Source organism: Hyperolius riggenbachi, chromosome 4, assembly GCF_040937935.1.
Source record: "Hyperolius riggenbachi isolate aHypRig1 chromosome 4, aHypRig1.pri, whole genome shotgun sequence".
Lineage (NCBI taxonomy): Eukaryota > Metazoa > Chordata > Amphibia > Anura > Hyperoliidae > Hyperolius > Hyperolius riggenbachi.
In genome coordinates, this window is record NC_090649.1 from 273,982,256 (window position 1) to 274,008,025 (window position 25,770).

Here is a 25,770-nt window from a genome sequence, read left to right on the forward strand (position 1 = left end):
GCATCCTGTCAGAAATGTATTTCAAGTATCATTAATGAAGATAATACAGCCTCTTGTAAAGACTTTATGTTTACAATGCGCCAAGAAATGGTTGAGACCTTTAAGGCATTTAGAGAAAGTCTACCTACCACCTCTGCACAAGGGCGGCAGCCTGAGCAGGTAGTTAAACCTAAAAAAGCCACAAGTAAATCCCCTAGAATTATTTATTCATCAGAAGAAGAGCAAGAGAGTCACCACGAAACGGGTGAACCATACTCTGTGTCTTCTGAGGAATTGTCTGAACATGAGGAGACTGAAGATGCAAATAAGGCATCAAAGTTTAAATTTGCCTCAGAAGAGACAGAAGAGCTGCTTAAGGCAATTTATTCAACGCTAGATATACCACAGAAAAAGACGTCAGAAAAATCCTTGCATGACAAATTGTATATGGGAATGGAACCATCAGAGCAACTTTGTTTTCCTTTGCATAATTCTATGAAGAATTTAATTACATTACAATGGAAAGATCCTGAGAAAAGATTATTTATTTCAAAGGGATTTAAGAGACGTTTTCCGTTTGCGGAAGAGGATGCGAAGTTATGGGAGTCATGTCCCAAGCTTGACGCAGCTTTTAGCCAAGTCGAGAAAGATAATGAGTTAGCTTTCGAGGATTTTGGTAGACTTAAGGATCCAGGGGATAAGAGAATTGAATTTTCACTTAAAAAGGCTTGGTCAGCTTGTGCGACCAACTTCAAACCAGCCGCAGCAACGACCTGTGTATCCCGCACTATGTCTGTATGGTTGGAAAGAATTAAAAGATTGGTTGACGAAGATGCACCTAAGAAAGATATTCTTGAAGCCATTGAGGTGGTTGAGGGTGGTAATGATTATGTGATTGATGCAGCCTCAGAATCACTAAGAGTAACAGCAAGATCCACGGCACTAATAAATAATGCACGTAGGAATCTATGGTTAAAAACTTGGGATGGGAGTCAGACATCAAAAGCCAGGGCATGTAGTCTTCCCTTCTCAGGAGATTTATTATTTGGTCCACAGCTCCAGGAGGTATTAGAGCGTACAGCCAGCAAAAAGACAACCTTTCCTAAAAAGAGAAAGTTTGAGCCAAAAAAGAAGCCGTTTTTTCGTAAAAGACAGGCACAGGGTAAGGAACAGCAGAGGCGTAAGCCTTGGGCAGGCAATAGAGGTTTTACCAAAAGAAATCCGTTGTTCAGATCAACGGAAAATAAGGACAGACCATGACGCCAACAAGGTGGGAGGCAGGTTAAAAAAGTTCCTACTAGGTTGGAAAGAAATAACAAAAAACAAATTTATTTTAGATCTAGTAGAAAATGGATACAAGATCCAATTTTCAAAACCTCCTCCCAATCGATTTGTAATTACTCAGGCCCCAAGAGTGCCAGAGGAAAAGAGAGCGATGTTACAGATAGTGCAGGATATGCTCGCAAGAGACGTGGTCTGCAGAGTTCCAGTAGATCAGGAAGAAAGGGGATTCTACTCCAGAGTCTTCTTGGTAAAGAAGCCCACAGGGAAATATCGTTTGATATTAAACCTCAAACCTCTGAATCCATATATAAAATACGAGAGATTCCGAATGGAGACAGTATTTACGATGCGAAACCTACTGTTCCCAGATTGTTTCATGATCAATATCGATTTAACAGATGCTTATTGGCATATCCCAATAAGGAAAGAATCTCAAGTTTTCCTTCGATTCAGTATAAAGACGAGTTCAGGTCCAGAACATTTTCAATTTTGCGGTCTTCCATTCGGAATCTCTTCAGCACCCAGAATTTTCACAAAAGTAATGGCAGAAATTGTGGGGGCTCTACACCTCAGGGGCATTCTTGTAATCCCATACCTGGACGATTTGTTAGTACTAGCCGACAGTATTCAAAGACTGGAAAACCACAAGAAGTTGGTGATAGAACTCCTAGAGCGGACAGGTTGGCTAGTGAATTTTCAGAAATCCTACCTCATTCCAACACAGCAGATTCAATTCCTGGGGTTCAGGGTGGATTCAGTGTCTCAAAAATTATATCTTCCACAGGACAAGATAATGAAACTCCAGACAATGGTACAGCAATACCAGAGGGAAACAGTCACAACAGTAAGACAAGTAATGAGGTTGATAGGATTTTTAACCTCCACAGCTCCATCAGTATACTGGGCACTGAGGCACATAAGACACATACAGCAATGGCTTCTGCAGAATTGGAGAGGAGTTCAAACGGCCATAGATCAGACCCTTTGTATGCCAGCAGAGATAAAGCAGAGCCTAGATTGGTGGGTCCAGGAGGACAGACTGATACAGGGTCGTTTATGGAGATATCCGATAACGAGGGTATTAACGACAGATGCCAGCCTGATAGGTTGGGGGGCTCATATAGAAGGCATTTATTTACAGGGTACTTGGTCGAAAGAAGTAATGACTCACTCGTCAAACTTTCGAGAATTGCTAGCAGTAAAGGAGGCACTGATACAGGCGGCCGACAAGATAAGAGGCCACCATCTCCAAGTCAGGTCAGACAACATCACAGTAGTGATGTATTTGAACAAACAAGGAGGTACGAGGTCAGAACAGCTTCTAAACCTAGTACTACAGATATTAGATTGGGCAGAACAGAACCTTCAATCGATTTCAGCAGTTCATCTCAAGGGGTCACTGAATACTATGGCGGATCTATTAAGCAGAAAAAGATTGTCAAATTCAGAGCTAAGCCTAAACCCAAGAGTGTTCAGGGAGTTGACACAGAAGTGGGGTTGTCCTCAAGTAGATCTGTTTGCCAACTGGAAGAACACACACTGCGACCACTTTTTTTCCCTAGATCCAAAAGGAGCTTTAGGAGTAGATGCCTTGGCTCAGACATGGGATTTTCAGATCGCCTATGCCTTCCCGCCAATCCCTCTATTATCAGTAGTATTACAAAAGCTAAGATCAACTACAATGTATATGATACTGATTGCACCCAATTGGCCAAAACGAGTCTGGTTCCCAATGATAAAATCGATGTTGGTGGACAAACCGATCCAATTGAGAGACAGACACAGCCTCCTCAAAAGAGAAGACGAGTGGACTCAGATTCCCAATCTTCAGCTGACAGCGTGGTTTCTGAGGGGCAAATCTTAAAAAGAAGAGGATTTTCTGACAGAGTAACAAGAACGATACTGAACAGTAGGAAAAGCGTTACGAGGGCAATCTACTTAAAGTATTGGAAGACCTTTTGTAATTGGAAAGAGCAATCAGGTCTGAAATCCAACAGACTGGCCTCAGTATTAGAATTTTTGCAGGATGGAGTCGACAAGAGACTGGCATTAAGTACTTTGAAAGTGCAGATTGCAGCCCTTTCAGTTTTTCTTAATAGGCGGTTAGCCTTAGAACCCTTAGTTATTAGATTTCTGAAATCGGTAGAACGTTCTAGGCCAGTAATGAAACGTTCATACCCAAGATGGGATTTAACTTTAGTTCTAAACGTCTTAATGAGTGAGGACTTTGAGCCATTAAATGAAATTTCATTACGATTATTAACAATGAAAACAGTTTTTTTGGTAGCAGTGACCTCAGCAAGGAGGATAAGCGAACTGGAGGCACTAAGCTCGGTTGAACCTTTTTGTTTAATTTTTCACGATAGGGTAGTCCTGAAGACGACGAGTGAATTCTTGCCAAAGGTTGCTACCCTGTCCAATAGGATGCAAGAGATTGTATTGCCATCCTTTTGTAAAAACGCAACAGATCCAAGGGAAATTAAATGGCATAAACTAGATGTCAGGAGATGTTTGCTATTTTATTTAGACAGAGTAAAGGAGTTTAGAAAATCTACGGCATTATTTGTGAATTTTTCTGGAGCAGCAAAGGGAAAAAGCATGTCTAAGGCCTCTATAGCAAGATGGATCAGATCCTGCATTAAGGAAGCATATAGGCTTAAGGGAGTTCCAGGTCCAAGAGAAGTAACAGCACATTCGGCTAGGTCAGTTGCAACTTCCTGGGCTTACAGAGCTGGAGCGACGGCAACCGAAATCTGCAAGGCGGCCACCTGGAAGACGGTGAACACCTTCATCAAACACTACAGGTTGGATCTATTATCGGCAGAGGAACAGACTTTTGGAAGAAAGGTTCTTCAGGCTGTGATCCCTCCCTAAGGTTAGTGTTATTTATTGCATATCATCTCATATGTAAGCACCTGTCCTGGAGGGTTATTTGAAAAAACCAAAATTAGCTTACCTGGTAATGCTGTTTTTAATAACCCTCCAGGACAGGTGACCCACCCTAGAAACTTATGGTTGCATGTAAATAATTTGATGTGTAAACATGTGGTCATAAAAAGGTTTTTTAACTATAAACGGATATTTAGGTAATGTGTGAAGTAGAATAATCTATCGGAACAGTTAATTGGAACATACTGGCAGGTAGAGGTTAGAGGTGGAACTTATAGAGAGCTAGTTCTTTGTGTTTCCTGTTGGGGGCGGGGCCTAATCTCATATGTAAGCACCTGTCCTGGAGGGTTATTAAAAACAGCATTACCAGGTAAGCTAATTTTGGTTTTTTAGCTTTCAAATACGTGTTGTGTCCAAAAAATGCACGTTATTTGGTGCGCTGTTTCCGAACATACAAGTGTGAGGCCTGCCTTGGTCACTCTGTAGTATTGTCAGTGAGGCAGTGCATGTGATCTTCCCATAACCTCTTCTGTATTGACTCAAAAAACCTTTTAGCAGGCCTGTCCACTAATAAAACATGCATACATTTACCGCAAAGGAATTTGGTTGCAAACTCCGATAACATACCGTTACCAATTTGATCAATTGATCTAATCTGCGAAAATGAACGCTACAAACAATTCCCAATCAACCAATTTCCGTCTGAAATCAGTTGATCCGTTTGATTAGGCAGGATGGAAAATTTTGGTCAATCGGCGGTGGATCTGGAGAAAGTTGCTAGCAGTGTTCGATTTGACAACTGAATACTCTCACCTGTCCATGGTGTGGTTCAGGTGTCTTCTCTCCCCGCTTGCTGCTTTTCACTTCCGTGTCCCTGTGTAACATAATGTACAGCGTGGGCTATTTATATGGATACACCTTAATAAAATGGGAATGATTGGTGATATTAACTTCCTGTTTGTGGCACATTAGTATATGTGAGGGGGAAACTTTTCAAGATGGGTGGTGACCATGGTGGCCATTTTGAAGTTGGCCATTTTGAAACCAACTATTGTTTTTTTAATAGTAAGAGGGTCATGTGACACATCAAGCTTATTGGGAATTTCACAAGAAAAATAATGGTGTGCTTAGTTTTAACGTAACTTTATTCTTTCATGAGTTGTTTACAAGTTTCTGACCACTTACAGGAAGTTAATATCACCAACCATTCCCAGTTTATTAAGGTGTATCCATATAAATGGCCCACCCTGTAGAGGCCAAATACTGGAACCCTATAGTGGTTACAAGGCCCTAGTGTCTGTTCTGTGAATTACATAACACATGCACCTGAGACTCTGAAGTGAAGGAGAAGGCAACAGAGAGAGCAGAAACAGAGACTGTGCAGTGGACAGGTAAGAGTCGGGCGGGGGGGAGGGGAACACAGATTTTCAAAGATTTCATGCTGAAATCGATTGAAAATTTGTTTGTAGTGTGTAGAGGCTATTGAGCAAATAGATCCCTCTCTGATCAGATAAGGAGAGGGATCTATCTGTTGGCCATGCCAACCAGTGTTTGGCCACCTTACCATTCCTATCGCTCCCAAAGCCAACGCTGCTTGCCGTTTCTTGACATTCTTTGTGTCAGAACTATTGGCAAAGCTGTCAACATTTACCGATCCCTCTCTGGCCCTTGCCAAAAACTTCCTGAACCTGCCACCTCTTACCAATAGCTCGCTGCCACTTACCGAACATATCCTGAAGGGGACACATCTTGCCAATATCTCGCTGCTGCTTGCCAAACCTCATGCTAGAACACTTGCTATAGCCGGAGCCACTTACCAATTCCTCTGCATCAATTCCCAAACACTTCCTGAAGCCAGTGCCGCTTGCCAAACCTCGCACCAGGATCAAACACCCTGGTGCACCATAACCGCAATTTAATATTGTCTATGCTACTGCCAAAGCCCACCTGACACCCGTGTGCCAAAATCCCTGCTTCCATAAAACAGTATTAGTCTAGGCCTCTTTCAGATGGGCAGCTGACAGTAAATTCACTACCTGTCAGCGAGTACATTTGAAATCGGCGCCAGTAGACTTGGGCGCAGGATACAGCGGTATATAGCTGATCCTGCTTCTGCACAAGTCCGGGCCAATTTAATTACTATTCCCCCTCCAGGCCGCCATGGATAGTGGGGGAATGAAATAATTCGGCTTCCAGCGATTGCTGGAGGCCGAATTATTATGTTTTTAAGCAACCTCGGCTCCGTCTTCTGACGGAGCCGACGTTACTCACTGAGCGCTTCAATAGGAGTGATTCGTATTGAAGTCTATGGAGGCGCCGGCTGCGCCCAAATCTAGCAGCGCTGAAAAGCACTGCTCCGTTGTCAGCTGCTCTACTGCACCAGCGGTGTGCTTGTTAGTAGTCAGTACTGGTGCTGGGCTGGCGGCTCCCCCATGAAGTCACATCTGAGAGTGGCTGCAGCTGTACTCTGATGCGACATGTTGTGGTTCTATGCTGTGTAGTAACACCACCTTGTGTCAAGTGTTGACATGCGTGATGTTACAAATGCTGCCATTCGGCCGCGTTTTAAGTTGCACCTAAGGCCTTAACCATTTAAGCCTTCTGGACGTAGAGGTTACATCCAAAAGGCCATGTGCGCTCCCGCACCCAATCACGAGGCGTGCACACGCGCTCCCGGGCAGCGGTTTGTTAGTCCAGGGATCAATGAATCTGGACATGGTGCCCGAACATCGATCCCTTTCCATGGCAAAAAAAAAAAAGCGACTGCTTCTCTCGGGAAGCCTCGCTCTTTCTCCTCTTATGCCCCCTCTATGTCCCTCTAAGCGTACATGTAAATAAACTCATGGTTGCCATCTTGTGGTCAAATAGTAAAACTACGTCTACATGTAAAAAATAAAAAAATAAACACATAAAAAAATTACTATTTACATCCCACCCACCCTCCCAAAAATACCCAAATAAAATGTTTAATAAAAAAAAAAATATAAAAAACATAAATATTTACCTAAGGGTCTAAACTTTTTAAATATCCATGTAAAGATGAAATATTTCAAATTTTTTAATTTTTTTATTTTTTTTTATTATAAGCTTGTAAATAGTGATGGATGCAAAACGGAAAAAAATCACTTTTATTTCCAAATAAAATATTGTCGCCATACATTGTGATAGGGACATAATGTACCCAGGACATAATGTGTACCTGGGACTATTAGGCAAATGCAATACGTGGGTTTTCATTATGGATGCATGTATTATTTTAAAACTATAATGGACGAAAACTGAGAAATAATGAATTTTTTCAGTTTTTTTCTTATTCTTCCTGTTAAAATGCTTTTACGGTAAAGTAGCTCTTAGCAAAATGTACCACCCAAAGAAAGCCTAATTAGTGGCGGAAAAAACAAGCTATGGATCAATTCATTGTGATAAGTAGTGATAAAGTTATTGGCAAATGAATGGGAGGTGAAAATTGCTCGGATGCATAAAGTGAAACACGACTGAAGGCTGAAGTGGTTAAGCTGAGATGTAAACGCATCTCACATGACATATGATTTCAAGCCTGAAATCAGGCTGCAGATGGTGCACGATAAACATTACTTACCCCCTGCTTTGCTGGCTGAAAGTAAAAGCTGTGAACTAAACATTTCTCCATTTAACACCAAATGATTGTATTTCATGCTTCATAATGGTGCAGAGTAATTCTTGTTTAACAGGGAATCTGCTAGATAAACACTCCATTACAAACCAGTAAGCAAGAGAACATACTGCACTTCTTTATGCAGGGAAGATTAAACCCACACATTTTCTGTTATCTTAATCTTCTGTGCAGGGTCATAAAGCTATTTCCATTAATTATTTATTTTTGTAAACCTTCCCTACTCAACTGACAACAATGCAACATCCTCCCCATACTCGCCTCCAAGTTTCCACCACCCAATTGGACAACCATTAAGGCTGAAGCCACTTATAGCCATTCCAATCAGTGATTCCAATCAGTGTACTCCTGGCCCCTCCCCCACAACACCCTGTACTGCATCCCAGAGACCCCATATTTCTCCCACACCACCATGCTCCCTCTGCTGCATCATCCACACAGCCACTTGATATTCTGGACAAATGTTTGTCCCTCCAATCAGTGGGTAAGTGAAATGATGAGTCCCCCTCCCCTCCATGCCTCACCCGCCTGACACAACTGTGGAACCCAGGCTGCTGGGATGCTGTAGCAGCTCGCTCCATGGAGCTGATGGGGACCAGGACAGAGACTCCAGCATGATGTGGTCACTGTAACTGTGGGCCTGGTGAGCTCATAGTGGGGTTTGGCAGGGAGGCCCACACAAGGAGGAGAGAAAAGAACAAAAACCTAAAACTGCAAATAGATGAATTCACAGAATTCATCTGACTAGTTTTCTGTTTACAAAAACACTGTGGGGTGTTTGTGTTGTATATGCACATGAACTCAAAGTAATCAAGCTGAGATAAATGAGATAATATTTGCAATGAATACTTCATCACATTTCCCTTTCCAATAGAACAACACAGAAAAGCATGGATCCTTTTTGTGTACTTTTCTGTGAATTTCTGTGCATTTTTCATTCAAGTTGACTCCACGCTGCAGGCCCTCTTCCTGGCGCACAGTGGCTTGTATAGCTCTGACAGAGTTTGCATTAGCAGAATGGGGACACACTTTCTCTTGTTTTTACTGTGATGGTGCGAGCCTAGCAGTTCTGCTGTAGCATGATGGGAACACTGCTGCTTTGTGCAATAACACTTAATCATCTGCTTCTGTGGGTGAAAAGTATATCATTTTCAGAACCGCCCTGCCTGAGGCAAAAATGCGCTCACTGGTAAATTAATCTGTAATGTCACATGAATTTTGACCTAGTTTTTGTGCATGAGAGATGTCATGTGTATAAACTTGCTGTGAACTTTTTTCATACAAGCAGAATTTCTTGATTTACAGATATCTTGTGTTACGCTTGGCATGCACTGTACAATAAAAAAAACAAAAAGAATAAATATAATAATAAATTAAATCTACTGTATAAGAAACTATGGCATTACCAAACAATATTTGATTGAAATTGATGAGTTATGCCTATTCTGTGTACTAGAGATGCCTGCCTGAAAATGGTGAGGCATCTCGGTACGAGAATACTGGCCGCAGTTAGAAATGGACGCGTGCGTTGCCGCAAAGCTCATGTCTAACGGCAAAGTTCATGGTTGATAGCCGGTTGATAGCCGTATACTTTTACATTTACATTTGAAGTAATGGAGGGGGGAGCCTGAGCAGCAGTGCAGGGAGGGCAGCCCGTACTCTCCCTTCCTATATAGCGGCTATGTGCGTATGTTTAGTGTCGGAAATATTTATTGGTTATGTTGCTGTAATATGGGGGGGGGGGGAGCCGCAGGGAGGGCAGCCCGACCTCTCCCTCCCCTTCTCTCCCCGCGCCGCCCTCCGTGCTCCCCTCTCGGACTCAGAGTAATGCGCACAGGGAAGCGATGTAAATAACTACCTCACCTCCAATTGCCGCCGGTCTTCTCCTCTCTGCATAGCCGCTATACACACGCTTTTCAGCGTGTGTACAGCGGCTATGCAGAGAGGAGAAGACCAGCGGCGAGTGAGCGGCAATTGGAGGTGAGGTAGGTATTTACATCGCTTCCCTGTGCGCATCACTCTGAGTCCGAGAGGGGAGCACGGAGGGCGGCGCGGGGAGAGAAGGGGAGGGAGAGGTCGGGCTGCCCTCCCTGCGCCCCCCCCCCCCCCATATTACAGCGACATAACCAATAAATATTTCCGACACTAAACATATGCACATAGCCGCTATATAGGAAGGGAGAGGTCGGGCTGCCCTCCCTGCGCTGCTGCTCAGGCTCCCCCCTCCATTACTTCAAATGTAAATGTATACGGCTATCAACCATGAACGTTGCCGTTAGACATGAGCTTTGCGGCAACACACGCGACTGTGCCGAATCATAGCCATACAAAAAAACGATAAATTCTGTGCGTCCATTTCATCTGGCGGCTAAATAGCCGTTTTCGGAGGCATCTGTATGCAAGCAACACATAACAGCTTTGTACTGCATCCAGGAGAAGAAAGTTGCCAGAAGTAATGATGGTCGTGTCTTGGAGAACTCTTGGGGAAGCATGTGACCAGTTTGGTCAGGTGATAGATATGTAAGTCTCTGATTTGCAAGTCATGATCACGTGCTAAAGCAGGATGTGATCACAGCAAATCAGAACTTTGCAAATCTATCAGCTCATGAAACAAATCACATGCTTCTCCATGACTTCTCCTAGACATGATTATCTCTACAGCCAGCAACCCAATCAATGTTGAAATGTTGTCTAATATCTACTGGAGCAAACATGAATATGGTAACAGTATCAGGAAGATGTCAGTTCTTTACCTGGTCTACCAGTTACTGAACAGCTGGCTTTACATTGCTGGCCATTTTTTATAACTATTTAAAAGTGAATGTTTGCTAAAGTATTCAGAATATTTCCAATAGTTTTCTGTTTTTGTGTGCATGTTGTGCTGATTCATGTTTGTCAGCTGCAGTAGCCCTGGTGTCATTGTAAGACTTCTATTTACTGTACTGCCTATTTATAGGTGAGTTTCAAAAAAGAACATTTAGAGCATTGCCTTACATCATTGGCCTGTGATATTACGGCAAGAGAACAGAGTGACTATCTATCCTACTCCATGTTTTATGAAAACCTTCTTCAGCAAGAGCACCAGCTGTTGTACCAGAAAGAGCAGGTATGTTGTTTTGAAAAATCAGCACATGCATCCTTCGATAGCTCAGCTGGTACAAGGGAGGACCGTAGAATGACAAACTCATGAGAAAAATCCACACTTAAAATTGTTATACGACAACTGAAATGAGGCTGCCATATTTATTTACTTTTAAATACATCAGAAACAAGCATGCAGCTAATCTTGGAGGTTAGGAGGGGGATAAGCAGAGGAACCTGACTTATGGAGTTTTACTTGGGGGGGACAGAGGGGATCATGTTGAACACCTGGCTATACTTACATAGTTATCCGTGGGAACTGTTTACTTGCTGACTTACAGTAAGTACAGTCAGTTGATGCAGCGGTGCGATTGGACAAAATGTCTGCTATAATGAATTGAGGATGCTGCAATAAGGAAATACTAAAATACAATTTAGAACAAAAAGTGTGAAACACGGTGGCGTAGTTGTTAGTGCTCTTGCCTTGCAGCGCTGGGTCCCTGGTTCGAATCCCAGCCAGGACACTATTTGCATAGATTTTGTATTTTGTTTTGTGTTCTCCATTTCTGTGTGGGTTTCCTCCGGGCACTCCAGTTTCCTCCCACATCCCAACAACATACAGATTAGTTAATTGGCTTCCCCGTAAAATTGGCCCCAGGTTACAATATACGCTACAGGATATAGTCCTATGACTATGGTAAGGATTAGATTGTGAGCTCCTCTGAGGGACAGTTAAGTGACAAGACCATATACTCTGTACAACACTATGGAAGATGTCGGCGCTATATAAATACTGAATAATAATGTGTCCAGATACTTAAAATAGCATTAAGGTCACCTGCTGGATTCTCTTTCATGCAGTTTACAAAAGGAAATTTCCGGGTTTGAAGAAAAAGCCTATAAGCTTGCTTGGCATTATGTTTTTGAAAATATCTAATAAATATTCTTCAAGAAGCTTGAATTAAGTTCAGCAAAACATATACATTAATTATTTCCCAAATACTTTGTTTTTAAAACCTTCCCCAGTACATCTACACGTTTATCTCTCCTGTGCTCCTTGGTTTGTATTGGAGCCTTTAGATAAGGGTAATAAAATGACGTTGAATCATTTGGTTTTCAGATTGTGAAAATTTACATACTGACGTTTGCACTGTAAATTATTTGTACTCTTACAGTATTTTCAAGTAATCACTTAACGCAGAATGTAGCCATGACATGCAGTTTGCAAAGTATGCTGGATTTTCCAGCGAGGTAATCGCAGAACTGACTGAACAGCTCTTTGAGCTTCCTGGAGTCACTACTTCAGTAATGCAGATGAAGTCCCATTTAGTATACTTTGAGAGGAAAAAGGGATGTGTGACTCCAGAGTTATTTGGTATAATGTGGTGCATTATGATTACAGAGCAGCAGTAATCCTCATTTGTAATGCGCAGATCCACTCCCAATAGGCAATGGCATGAGACAGGGAGGCCCTAATATTTGTACTAACCATAGAGCCCTTGTAGAACATAAGATATAACGGAAGTGTCCACAGGGTTACTAAAGGAAGTAAAGCATAACCGGTTGCCACTCTTCTAGACAATCTGTTGTTTTTCCTAACCCAGTCCCTAACGTTCTTACAAATTTAGTTAGGAAGCTAGAGCTGTGGTGAACCAATAGTGTAGCAATATGGGATGCAGAGGTTCCATCCTCACTGGGGCCCTTCGACTAAATGGACCTACTAGGGAACTTCCTTCAACTGTTGTCTTAGATATTCATTGGTGCTATATATGCAAGTAATTATCACCTCTGTTGATGATTACCACTTACCAATGTGCACACAAACTCTGTCCCAACCCCTCACCCCCTTTGTTACACTGCAGTTATCATTGACAGGTCTTGATGATCCATATCAAGTGTTATGCATAGAGTGCATGAGAGGACCCTATGTAAAACTTGCACTGGGGCCCCACCGCAGCTCCTTGGCTATACTGCTGTATCAAACCTTAACATCAAATACACAAAGTAAACTGCTCTGAATTGATCACTAAAATCAGAATCCCCCCTGAATGGTAGAAATAACTTTCCTTTCACTTGGTCAGCAGGAACAATCACTCGTCTAGGATCTGACTTGCCTACATTCTTCTCAGAATTTCTTAGTTGTTTGGGGAAATTGGCAATGTACTCTTCCAGACATTGTACGTTCTAAAAATGTTACTGATTAATTTGGAAAATGGATGGCATGATAAGTAAATTGAAGCAATTTCTGTGGACACATTAAGCTGTCAGGTTAAAGTTAGCAAATGGACTGTAAAGAAAGAGGCAGTGTGGGAGTTCTCGACCTGGTGGAAAATCGGGCAGCAATTTTGTTGAAACTTGTTGATTGGCATGCACATGTATATGCCATGGATTAGGGGAAGCTGGAGAGTGAAATAATAAATACAGATATTAAGTGGTTGCCATGGAAACAAGCACAGTTTACTGCAAAGAAAGCTAAGAATGAAATTATTGGACAGCCATTTATCTCAAATACTCAAATCATATTCAGAAAATGAAGACTCATTCTCATTCACACCTAAGGGGTTTACTGGCAGTTACTGTTACAATGGATTCTACCAATAGTTAACACTTTGTTTTATCTTACTGAAGAAATTATTTATTTTAAATGTGCATCATAAAGATATAAAATTAATTGCTTAAAGTGAAACTGTGATCACAGTAAAGCAAACTTATGAAAATGTTGCTATCTTATGATGGTTTCAAGTCTAACATCAGTATAATTTCTCTTTGCTCAGAAATTAACCTTTTGACATGTGTATGGCATGAGGCTTCAGCTTGAGGTGTAAACTATGCCCACCTCTTTCTCCCTTACTATGCACTCCCATTGGGCAAATATCTCCATCTCTAGTCATGTGACGCTGATGACTGGATTAGTGGGCATTGTTCTTCAGTTATCCTGCAATCCAGTTCTCTCTCTCAGGGGAAGAGTTTGTTATATATCTTGTTTCATCTGCAAACTGGAATTGTAAAAATGACAGCTGGTAGCAAAGCAAACATTTCAGGGGAAACAACTGTCGGTATATACAGAACAAAGAAAAGAGTGCCCTAAGGTAGCACCACACTGACCAAGTTTGTAAATTTAAGTCACATAATCTTTATTGGAATCAAACTGTAATCAATGGGTTAAAACCAAATAAAAATCACTAAAAAGTGATATTGGTGTCTTTAAATAATCGTCCAATGGTTAGATTCAAATAGTCAATAATGACAATAGGGGCCCCCCTTCTATAACAATAATAAATACAACATAAATACAATACCAATGATTCACAAAGTTCATATAATCATAAAGTGTAAAGGAACGCTATGAAAAAGTGCAAATGCAGTAAAAAATAATGATCAGTTTCCCAGATACGGGAAAACAAACTATGCAGAGAATATTGCACAACAACACCTGTTTAGCAGCACAAGTAAAGAAGGGAAGTGAACCAAGGGGCTTGCGTGAACAGGAAGGAGACGGAGGTACCGAAGGACAACCAGGAGACAGCCTTAGTGCACCTTGCGGGCCAACTCCCGCTTCACAGGCAGCTTCAGAGATTCCCCTTTGGGGGAGCAACTGTCATTCTCACACATAATGAGTAAGCAAATCCAAGGGACAGATTTCCAGTGTCCATTAAAAAATAAGTGATACAACCTGCAGGCCACAATAATAGAAAACAGCAACTACTAATTATAATACATTATATTTGTACGTTTATGTACCTTACTAATTGTATTGAAAGAGGAACTGTACTGGAAATAACGTAATTAATAAAACTGCTTATTTTTTTCAATATTACTTTATAAATTCTTCAGCCACTGATTTCCTTTGTAAATGTTTCTTCATCCTTTCCTCACTCTACTTTCCATTCTGAAATTCATCACATGCGGCGACATCTTTAAAGCTGTCGGATGCCGCTCTGCGAACTGTTTGCTCCTGAGCCAGTGGAAAAAAAGCCTGGTCTCCCAGAATGGTCTGGGAGGAAGATTCTGCATAACTAAACAGCCTAGGTTGTGACATCACTGGGAGGATAAAGCTACATTCCAATATATAGATATAGTGTTCCTTATGCTGAAACATGAAATTGGGTATCCTAAATAATGTACTACTTTATGCTATATGTCACTATGGTGCCTTTTTAACACAGGTTTGCATGAACTTCCTGATGTTCTTTTGCATTGTAGGAACTTCTTGCAGTAACAGGAGAGCAGAAGAAAAATGAAAATGGACTCGGCAACGTATGTCAACTGTTATTATCCAAATACAAGAGATGTGAAGTATATCTAACTTGTCACCTTCATGTAAATCTCCCCTGCAGCGTTTCTGAAGCCTGCCTTCTGGTCACACCAGAATTGCATGATTTCAGACCCCTGGCAATTTTTGACTTAAAGTTACTTTTATTCAACCAGCAAGTAATTTTTTGACGGGAAATGATTTAGGTGTCTCCCAAAAGATAGTAAGACGATGCATAAGAGGCATTATTGTGGGGAAAACAAATTCTCAGTTTTTATTTACATTTGAGCAAAAAGTCAAAATTTAGCAGGGATATGAATAATTATGGGCAGCACTGTATAGTTGATAAACAGTGCAACATATATACTCACAAACAAGGGTTACCACTCAGGCAACCACTGTAAATGCAGGCGAGGAGATTAGACCTGTCCTCACTCAGGATTAAGATGTCACTCTCTGTAGATCGGAAAGGTAGGGGTAGGTCACCCCTTCACCAGGGGTGGACACAGTGTATTTGCTAGAGAACAGAGGCGCCAACAGGATAACAAGTGATAAAAACTTCAAAATTGCTAGGGAGGCAGTGGTGGACTTACCTCCAGAAAGCAGACCGAACAACTGTCTGAATCAAACAATTGAATTTATTAAGAGTACTCCAAGTAATGCAACGCGTTTTTGCAGGCACAGCCCGCCTCATCGGGCAATGGAATAGGGGACAAAAAGTAGCTCGGTAGAAACACGAATAGCGCCTCTGTCAGAGAGGCCCTATACGTGCTATTGCCGAATTTCTGTTTGTCCCCACCTTATTGCCTGAAGAAGTGGGCTGTGCCTGTAAAACGCATTGCATATTTGGGGTACCTATAAATAAATGTGTTTTATACTAATTCAGACAGTTTTCGTGTCTGCTTTCCGAAGGTAAGTCCACCGCTTCCTCCAAGCAAATTTTTAAAATTGTTATAAATTTGTATCCTGCTGGCGCCTCTGTTCTCAACCTCACCAGGTAGTAATGTCACTTATTAAAGGGGGATGTTAAATTGATCACCATGTGACATCTGGACTCTGTTATCAGCTCAACCTAGAGCAGCCAGAAGGGAGAAGAGCAGGAGGAAGAAGTACATCATGGACTAGCCTTGTCTATATTTACATAGCCTACTCCACTCTCCTTTAGCCTGGAGCTTGGTGTCACCTCCTCTGCAGGTGACACCTGGTGCGGTCCGCACCTACCGCACCTCCTTAGTGATGCCTCTGTCAATGATTCCAGTCAGTCAATTAAAATGGAACATGAATCATCTTTACCATTAATTGTGTGTTATCAGAATCTTACATCTCTGTAACAGGGGCGTAGCAATAGTCATAGCAGCCAAAGCAGTTGCTATGGGGCCCTGGAGTATGGGGGCCCAAGCGGTACTTGATGTTTTCACTATTAACCTCCTTGGCGGTTAAATTTTTTCACCAAGGAGGCTGCATTACACATTTTTAGTAAAAAAAAAATTCTGTTGAAACACCACTAGAGGGCGCATGTGTCCGGCTAGTCCGATCAGCAGACGTCCTGACGTCAGGCGCACTCGATCCAGCCCTTTGCGCTGCCCGGGAGTGATTGGTCCGGGCAGCGCAGGGCTCTGGCGGGGGGGGGCCCTCTTCCGCCGCTGCGTGCGGCCGATCAAGCTGTACGCGTGGCTAGCAAACTGATAGCTGCGCGTACAACACTTTACCGAATTTAAATCGCCCCACGAGGGGCTGAGATATCCTCCGAGGTGGCTTACCCCGAGCTCAGCTCTGGGTTACCGCTAAGGAGGTTAACTTTCTTATGTTCCTCCACCCGCTGACTGTGTCTTAGTGCCCATGGACTATATACAGTGAAGATAACATGAGAACGCAAATGGTCATAAGGTAGAGGTGGCAGCATTGCTCAAGAGTGCCTGCATCTGATGGCCCCATGAAAGTTTTGCTATGGGGCCCCATAATCTCTAGCTACACCACTGCTCTGTAAAGCACTACAGATGATGTAAGGGCTATATAAATACAGCACACAATAGTAATAAGTTCAATTTCTTCCCTGCTCTTCTACTCCACTGCTTTCTCTATACTGTTCCAGTGAGAGAAGGGAATAAGCTTTATCTACCCTCCTCACCTTAGAGAGAGAATGAATATACAGTATATAAATAGGAGACCTTTACACATATTGCATCATGTGTGTTAATGATTTAATTTGTAAGTTATGAAGTTGCAGTGAAGAGTTACATGGTGACGTGTTGTAGAGAGGTGTTGGACATTGTTCTCTAGCTGTTTTATATCATCTGACAAAACTATTTTAATCTGGATTTCATGTATTTAGAGATCACATTCTTTCTCTAGCAGATCCTGACCTACATTTCAGTTGATGCAGGCTGTATTTCTGGATTGTAGCCAACACAATGATGTATGATTGTTCTAGAATGCTGACCTTTTCTATCCTATACACTGAACTCCCCCTCATTAGATTCATGTTTAGACAGGGTACCTATAAAACATAGTACAAAGATCAATGTGTTGATTATTATTATATATTAAGTTGACATACATGGTGTAGAGGTAATAGTACAGCAGGGAATATGGCAAAACAAGACTATCTTTAAAGTGAACCTGATTCAAAAATGAGTTGCTACAGCCATGGTTCCAAAAAAGCTGGGACACTGTGTAGAATATAAATAAGAACAAAACGTAATAATTTACAAATCATTGATTTCAGTGCGTTGAGATTCCTGGACCCCTATTCACGAGTGTGAATTTGGGCACAAACAGCCCTAGTGGAAACGGGCCCTTAAACCCTATATTTGATTGAAAACAATAGGAAGACATATCAAATGCTTCAATGACGAAAAAAAATGTTTTGGGAAAAATGCCCTTTTTGAATTATCGGTAACATTTCACAACGTTGGGATAGGAACTATAGGAAAAAAAAATGGTTGAACATCTCACAACTAACACTAGATTGATTCACAAATGGTTATTTATAATAGACTGGGCAAGGGTGCATTGTGAAAGGACCCTTACACCTGTTAAAAAGATATGTACCGTATATATTTTTAAACATTTTTTTTTTCAAAAGCATGCACCCAACAGAGATTTACTTAAAAGTTTGTCTGTCTATTTATGGCTTACCTTCTCTCCCCTCTCCATTCCTAATACTAGGTACATGCAATACAATTTTCTAACAGATTTACTATCAGATCGACTATTTCCAACAGGTCCAATCAGATTGCCGATCGATTTTCCATTCCATTTCAAATTTACTTCTATGGAAAATCAATCGGAAATCAGATCGGACCTGTTGGAATTAGTTGATCTGACAGTAAATCTGTCAGAAAAGTGTATTGTGTGTACCTAGCATAACACCTTGCTAGACAGCAGCTGGGGGGTTCCTTATCTTCTGGAGGCTGGCTTCCACATCAAGGCAGAGGTACAGCTTTTTAGATTTATTACCTTCAGCCTCCCGCGTCACAGAGGCCTTATAGTAAAATGCTTATTTCCTAAACATGCACATTCTGGTTAATGATTGTCACACTCACCACTCTGGGGTCCTACGACGCTCCCGCGGCCGTCCTGGGGTGCGCACGCACAGGGGGTCCTTAGGGCTGGTGTGTGGGCTTCCTGGTTGGCGGCGCGCGGCATTGGGCGGTGCGCGCATGCGCGCAAGTTGCGGTGCGCGCGCGTGCACAGAGTCTTGTGCGCGCGCGCGTCTGCTCGTGACTGTGCGCGCCACTGCGCGTGCGCGCGCAGGCGCGGTGCGCTGTGCGTGCACTGCGCATGCGCAGGGCGGTAATTTGGCGCCCAAGATCCGGTATAAAAGCAGCACTGGCCATTACTCCAGTGCTGCTCGTTCTGACAGCTTGGCGTAGTCCGTAGGAACTTTGTTACCCTGATCTCTGATTGACTCCTGGAATTGACCCTTGGCTTGTGACCCCGACTCCTGCTGTTTGCCGCCTGCCCCGACTCTTGGATTGTGACCTCGTTTCTGCCTGCCTGCCGCCTGCCCCGACTCTTGGATTGTGACCTCGTTCCTGCCTGCCTGCCGCCTGCCCCGACCTTTTGCCTGTGACCTAACCACGCTGCTCTCTCCTGTCCTGGACCTCTGGAAACTGCCTGACCACGTCTGCTTCTCATCACACATTAGCGTCGCTGTTCTCCTGACCACTTGCTGAGGTTATCCCAGTAGTGACCTGGCTGGGCACTAGGCAGCTAAATCCTGCACTCCCCTCAAGGGAGTGTGGGCGAAGACCCGTGGTCGCTTAGATCCACTACTGGGTAACGCCTCTTCCTTCAGTGGGAAGGTCAACAGTGTCCGAAGACTTCAGGAAGAAGTTAACAATGATGTAGCGTTTCCTATAGCAATGATTAAATTACCATGTCTCCATATTACAGAAATATGACTATTTCATGCTGTGGTCCCATTCATAGAGTTGTCTCAAACCTCTGATTTTCGGTTCGCGAACCTCCACAAAAAGTTTGGTCCAGGCGAACTTCCGCGAACCGCAATAGACTTGAATGGGGAGGCGAACTTTGAAAATTAGAAACATGATGGCAACAAAAGTGATGGAAAAGATGTTTCAAAGGGTCTAACATTTGAGTTTTTGCATAGGGGAGTGGGATACATGGCAAAAGTTCCGGGGAAAAATCTGAATTTGACGCATAGCAGCGGTTTAAGGGGCAGAAATCACATTGCATGCTAAATTGGAGGCCTAAAGTGCTTTAAAACATCTTCGTTGTGTATACATCAATCAGGTAGAGTAATTAGTGTACTGCTTCACAATGACAGACCAAACTCACTGTGTAAAGCGCCACACACAGCAGTTTGTGTAGTGATGGCCGTGCTGGACTGGTGCGCACCATGACGAGAGTGCAGGTGATGGCGGCTTTCCAGCCCATATGGTCACCAGGCTGAGGTAGCTCAATGACAGAACAGTGACTGTCCAGGTGATCGAATTTGGTCTGTCCACAATGAAGCAACGACCTTATTATCTTGGGTGTGCCCCCCCCCCGAGACACTCATATAGCTGTAGGTCATTGCTTCATTGTGATACGCAAGCCCCTTCACCGTGGCAAGGTAACAATCACAAAGGGAAATTGACACCTGTACATGCCTTTTGTTTTGTTTTTGCAGCTGCAGTGCAGCCAGAAAAATTAGGCAAGCATGTACACGCACCAGGAAAATTATTATAGCGGCCGCTGCTAACAGTGGCCTTAAAAATTCAGGAATCCGCCTGGAGTCCTGGACCCTGTTGGAGGTGGCGGAGAAGGCAGTCAAGTGGCCTGCTGGCAGAGATGCTGTGTGGGAGCGACTTAGTCATGGGGCAGGCAGTCACACGGCGTGCAGGCAGAGATGCTGTGTGCAGAAACTGACTGACTTAGTCTTCGGGTGGGCAGTAGCCCTCCAGGATCCATGCCTCATTCGTGAGGTACTGAACACTTTTGTGACCTAGGCGACTTCTCTTCTCAGTGACAATGCCTCCAGCTGTGCTGAAGCTCCTTTCTGACAGGACGCTTGAGGCAGGGCAAGACAGGAGTTGGATGGCAAATTGTGACAGCTCTGACCACAGGTCAAGCCTGCGCACCTAGTAGTCCAAGGGTTCATCGCTGCTCACAGTGTCTACATCCACACTTAAGGCCAGGTAGTCGGCTACCTGCCGGTCCAGGCGTTGGTGGAGGGTGGATCCGGAAGGGCTAAGGTGAGACGTTGGACAAAAGAATGTATGCATGTCCGACATCACCATGAGATCGCTAGAGCATCCTGTCCTTGCCTGCGTGGAAATGGGAGGAGGAGGATTACTGGCAGTGGCATCTTTATTCCATTGTGCTGTGACATCACCCTTAAACGCACTGTAAAGCATAGTTGCCAGCTTGTTCTGCAAGTGCTGCATTTTTTCTGCCTTCTAGTGATTTGGAAACATCTCTGCCACTTTGTGCCTATACCGAGGGTCTAGTAGCATGGCCACCTAGTACAGCTCATTCCCCTTGAGTTTTTTTTATACAGGGGTCCCTCAACAGGCTGGACAGCATGAAAGACGGCATCTGCACAAAGTTGGATGCAGAGGTACTATCCATCTCCTCTTGCTCTTCCTCAGTGATGTCAGCCACGAACAATACCACGGGAAAATTGAGCAGCACAAGCCCCGTGCGACACCTGCTGCAGTTGTTCTTCCGCCGCTGCCTCCTCCAAAAAAAAAACACCTTCCTCATCATCTCACTCCTCTTCCCAACTCGACTCTTCCTCCTCCCCCCTCTGTGCTGCTGCAGTTGTTGAGGAATCATCTGCTTCTGCTGAGAATTGATCCCACAACTCTTCCTCCTGTTCCTGTTCACACTCCTCCACAGCTTGATCCACCACTCTAAGCACGGCACCAGGAAGAAAGCATATGGGATCAAGTCGCTGATGGCGCCTTCACTGTGACTCACCATGTTTGTCACCTCCTCAAACATCCGCATGAGCCTGCAGGCATTTTGCATGAGTGTCCAGTACTTCGGCCAGAACATCCTTATCTCCCCAGAGCGTGTCCCTTAACTGTAGTTGTAGAGATACTGTTTGACGGCTTTCTCCTGTTGTAGCAGATGGTTGAACATCAGGAGGGTCGATTTCCAGCGCGTCGGGCTATCACAAATCAAGCATCTCACCGGCAATTTGTTTCTCCACTGAATATCGGCAAAGCATGCAATGGCTGTGTAAGACCACCTGAAATGCCCACACGCCTTCCTGGACTGTTTTAGGACGTCCTGTAAGCATGGGTACTTAGACACAAATCTCTGAATTATTAGATTCAGCACATGTGCCATGCAGGGTGCATGTGTTAACTTTCCGAAATTCAAAGCCGACAAGAGATTGCTGCCGTTGTCACACACCATGTTGCCGATCTCCAGTTGGTGCGGGGTCAGCCACTGATCCACCTGTTTGTTAATAGCAGCCAGGAGAGTTGCTCCAGTGTGATTCTCCACTTTGAGGCAAGACATGTCTAAGATGGCGTGACATCGTCGTACTTGGCATGCAGCATAGGCCCTGGGGAGCTTGAACTGTGTAGCTGGAGAGGAGATCACAGCACCAGTAGAGTTGAACTGCTACTCAGCCAAGGAGGAGGAGGACGACGACAACAAAGAGGATGTAGCAGGAGGAGAGGAGGTGGCAGCAGGCCTGCCTGCAAGCCGTGGAGGTGTCACAAGTTGGTCCGCTGCACAGCCACGTACTCCCTGCTTGCCAGCGGTCACCAGGTTGACCCAATGGGCTTTGTAAGTAATGTACCTGCCCTGACCGTGCTTGGCAGACCAGGCATCTGTGGTCAGATGGACCCTTGACCCAACACTGTGTGCCAGAGATGGCACCACTTGCCTACAGTTTGGGTAACGCCTTTTTTGAGAAATAATTGCGGCCTAGTATCTTCCACTGCGGTGTTCCAATGGCCACAAATTTACGGAAGGCCTCAGAGTCCACCACCTGGCATGGTAACGGATGGCGAGCTAACAGTTTCGCCAAGCCAGCTGTCAGACGCCGGGCAAGGGGATGACTGGCAAACATTGGCTTCTTCCGCTCAAAGATTTTCCTCACAGATACCTGGCTGCTGCTGTGTGCAGAGGAGCAGGAACCAAGGTGAGAGGCGGAGTGGAGGAGGGTGGCTGTGATTGTGAAGGTGCAAGGGAGAAAGCGGCTGAAGATGATGCACCTGAAGGAGGAAGTGGAGAAGGAGGGTGGCTTTGCTTTTGTGTGCTGCTTTTCCTCTGGTGCTCTTTCCATTGCAGTTTGTGCCTTTTCTCCATGTGCCTTCATAAGGCAGTTGTCCCTACGCGGCTGTTGGCCTTTCCACCGCTCAATTTTTAGCGGCAGAGAGAACAGATGGCATTGCTCTGATCTAAGGCAGACACACAAAAAATTTTCCAAACCGCTGAGCCCCCCTGGGGTGTGGGCACTATGGTGGCCTCAGCAGCTGACGTTGAAGGGCATGTTGGCTGGCTGTCCATAGGTGGCGATACATGGCGCCGGACATTGCCACCAGCTGTTTCTGAAGACGAGCTTCCCCTGCTTCTTTCAGCAACTCGTCGTCTCCTACTCTTCTCTGACTCCCCCTCTGAACTGTCCCCTTGGTCATCTTGTCTCTTAGGATCCCACGTGGCATCCGTATCATCATAATTATCCTCCCCAGCTTCGCTTGCTTCAGACACCTCATAAACTGCACCAACAGCAGGTGCTTCATCCTCCTCACACGTTACGTCCATAGTGTTGCCTAACTCAGACCTATGAGGTAGTGCAACTTGCTTAGCACCTTCATCTTGTTGTAACAATAATGTCTGTGAATCAGTTGCAGTGACACCGCGTGCGCTCATGTAGGTAGGTAGGTGCACTGAACACAGGTGGGTATGCAGTGATTGGTATTACAAATGTGCAGCTGTCGCACACACACACACACACACACACACACACACGCGCGAAAACACAGGTACCGTCAACAGGTGCAGTGACACTGCGTGCGCTCACATAGGTAAGTAGGTGCACTGAACACAGGTGGGTATGCAGTGATTGATATTACAAATGTGCAGCTGTCACACATACAGGTAGTCACTAAATGTGCTGGGCCTGGCAGTGGCACAGTAGGAATTACCAAGGGGCCAAGCAGCTGCGACTGACTGACAGGGCTGCATATGCTCTATATATACTGTATATATTACACTGCTTGCGGTCACGTAGGTGCACTGAACAGGTTACAGGTATGCACTGCAGTGATTGGTATTACAGCTGTCACACACACACACACTGGTACTGTGAACAGGTGCAATGACTGGTGGTATTAACAATGCGTGCGCTCACGTAGGTAGGTGCACTGAACAGTGAACCGGTGCAATGATTGGGATTACAAATGTGCAGCTGCCTGTCACACACACTGAATGTGCTGGGCCTGGCAGTGGCACAGTAGGAATTCCCACCAAGGGGCCAGCTGCAACTAACTGACAGGGCTGTATATAATGCAAGTGGGCCACAAAAAAAAATAGATCACAAGAACAACATTAGGTCTCAAAAGAGCGGTTGAGGATGAGCAGTACTTTTTAGCAATAAGATCAGCAAGAAAGAGCAACCTAACAAGCAACACAAGAGCCTAACTAAGCTTTCCCTATGTCAGCAGCAAGGTTCTCTCCCTTCTCTAATTACTGCAGCCACGCAAGTGAGTGAAATGGCTGACGCTGCCTGCCTTTTATAGGGGGGGGGGGGGGGCGGGCGGGCTCCAGGAGGGAGTGTAGGCCTGTGCCTGCTGACTGTGATGTAAAGGGTCAAAGTTGACCCTAATGATGTAGTATAGGGGGCAGGTTGAACTCGCATATAGAACGCAAACCACCGAAGTTTGCGCGAATAAGTTCGTGGGCGTTCGGGCCATCTCTACCCATTCATTGCAATGCATGACATTTCATTTTTTCTATCTGTGCTATGAAATAATGAGCAATGGGGGAGATTTTTCAGAACAAGCACACAAAAAACTGGAGCAATAGAAATGCAGACGTGGAGCAGAAGCACAGGCGAAGAATTTTGATTGATCGCTCTGAGCAGCTGCTCCACTTTTGTACCAATTTTAGTCCTTTTTTCTCTGTTTCTCTTATAAACACACACAGGCAGTAGTGTCAATGTTGTGGAAAATAGTGAAATCTGTCTGCATTTACAACGCAATAAAACAGATTGTAAGTCTATAAATCATTGTAAAAAACATGAACAAGAGTTTATTATTATCTAACAAATACCTAGCAGGGCAAAGTCCAGGTATAAAGCTGTAAACTGGTTGTCTGGAAGGCAAATTTGATTATCAGGTGTACATTTGGATCGTGTGTGTGACCAGGGTGAGGCAATATATCATAGGTGGCTCTTTATTACAGTGATTATATTCAGTGAATGTACATCTAAACTTAGGACCTCCTTTACAAACAAAAGTTATTTCCGGTCTCATCTCACAAACTTTTTGTTTTCCCAATAGCATTATTTTGTGTCCTTAGAAAATGTGTACTATTAGTTGCACAACAGGGTCACATACGATTATTGTTATATTGGATTGCTATAGTGCTGTCTTCTGTGGTCCTGTATAATAGGCAATACATAGTATGGCAGCCGCATGAACAATGATGGGAATATATAGAAGCAAACAGCTTGGCTTGTAAATTTTTCAAAGTGGTAAAAGATAAACAGACATTTTATAGCATGTCTACTAGAGCGACAGATATTTTATAACATGTCTAGAGAGCATGCATGTAATTAATGCATCAGGAAATTTGAGCGCAGGGCAAAGCCGAAAAGCGGCTCAGCTCACCCTGGTCCTGCAAACCTTCCGGAGGTGATAATTACTACTCCCCCTCCAGGCTGCCTATTGCTAGGGGAGGAATTGCGCTGTTTTTGTAGTAATTTGGGTGCCGTCTTTTGACGGTGCCCAAATTACTGTCTGAGCATGGCAATAGCCATAATTCACATTACAGCCTATGGCGGAGCATGGTGCACCCAAATTTCCTGTGCCGCTTTTGCCTGTCTCGGTCTGGAGCACACTTGGAGAGGGCAACATTATGGCTGCACATATTATATGGCATATTATTTATTTCATATGGGATGTTATTTGTTTGAGTAAAAATAAACACTATGGTGGAGTTT

The 25,770-nt window shown here is 43.9% G+C and overlaps 1 protein-coding gene across 6 annotated transcripts in view; it reads left to right on the forward strand.

The window, feature by feature from the left end:
- Positions 1 to 25,770, forward strand: part of LOC137503789 (coiled-coil domain-containing protein 162-like) — a 146,041-nt gene that overhangs the window by 84,013 nt on the left and 36,258 nt on the right. For all 6 annotated transcript variants that reach the window (XM_068231273.1, XM_068231276.1, XM_068231275.1 and 3 more), the window contains 2 exons: positions 10,761 to 10,910; positions 15,089 to 15,142. In XM_068231273.1, the coding sequence (XP_068087374.1) occupies positions 10,761 to 10,910; positions 15,089 to 15,142 (204 nt within the window). The remainder of the gene's footprint in view (positions 1 to 10,760; positions 10,911 to 15,088; positions 15,143 to 25,770) is intronic.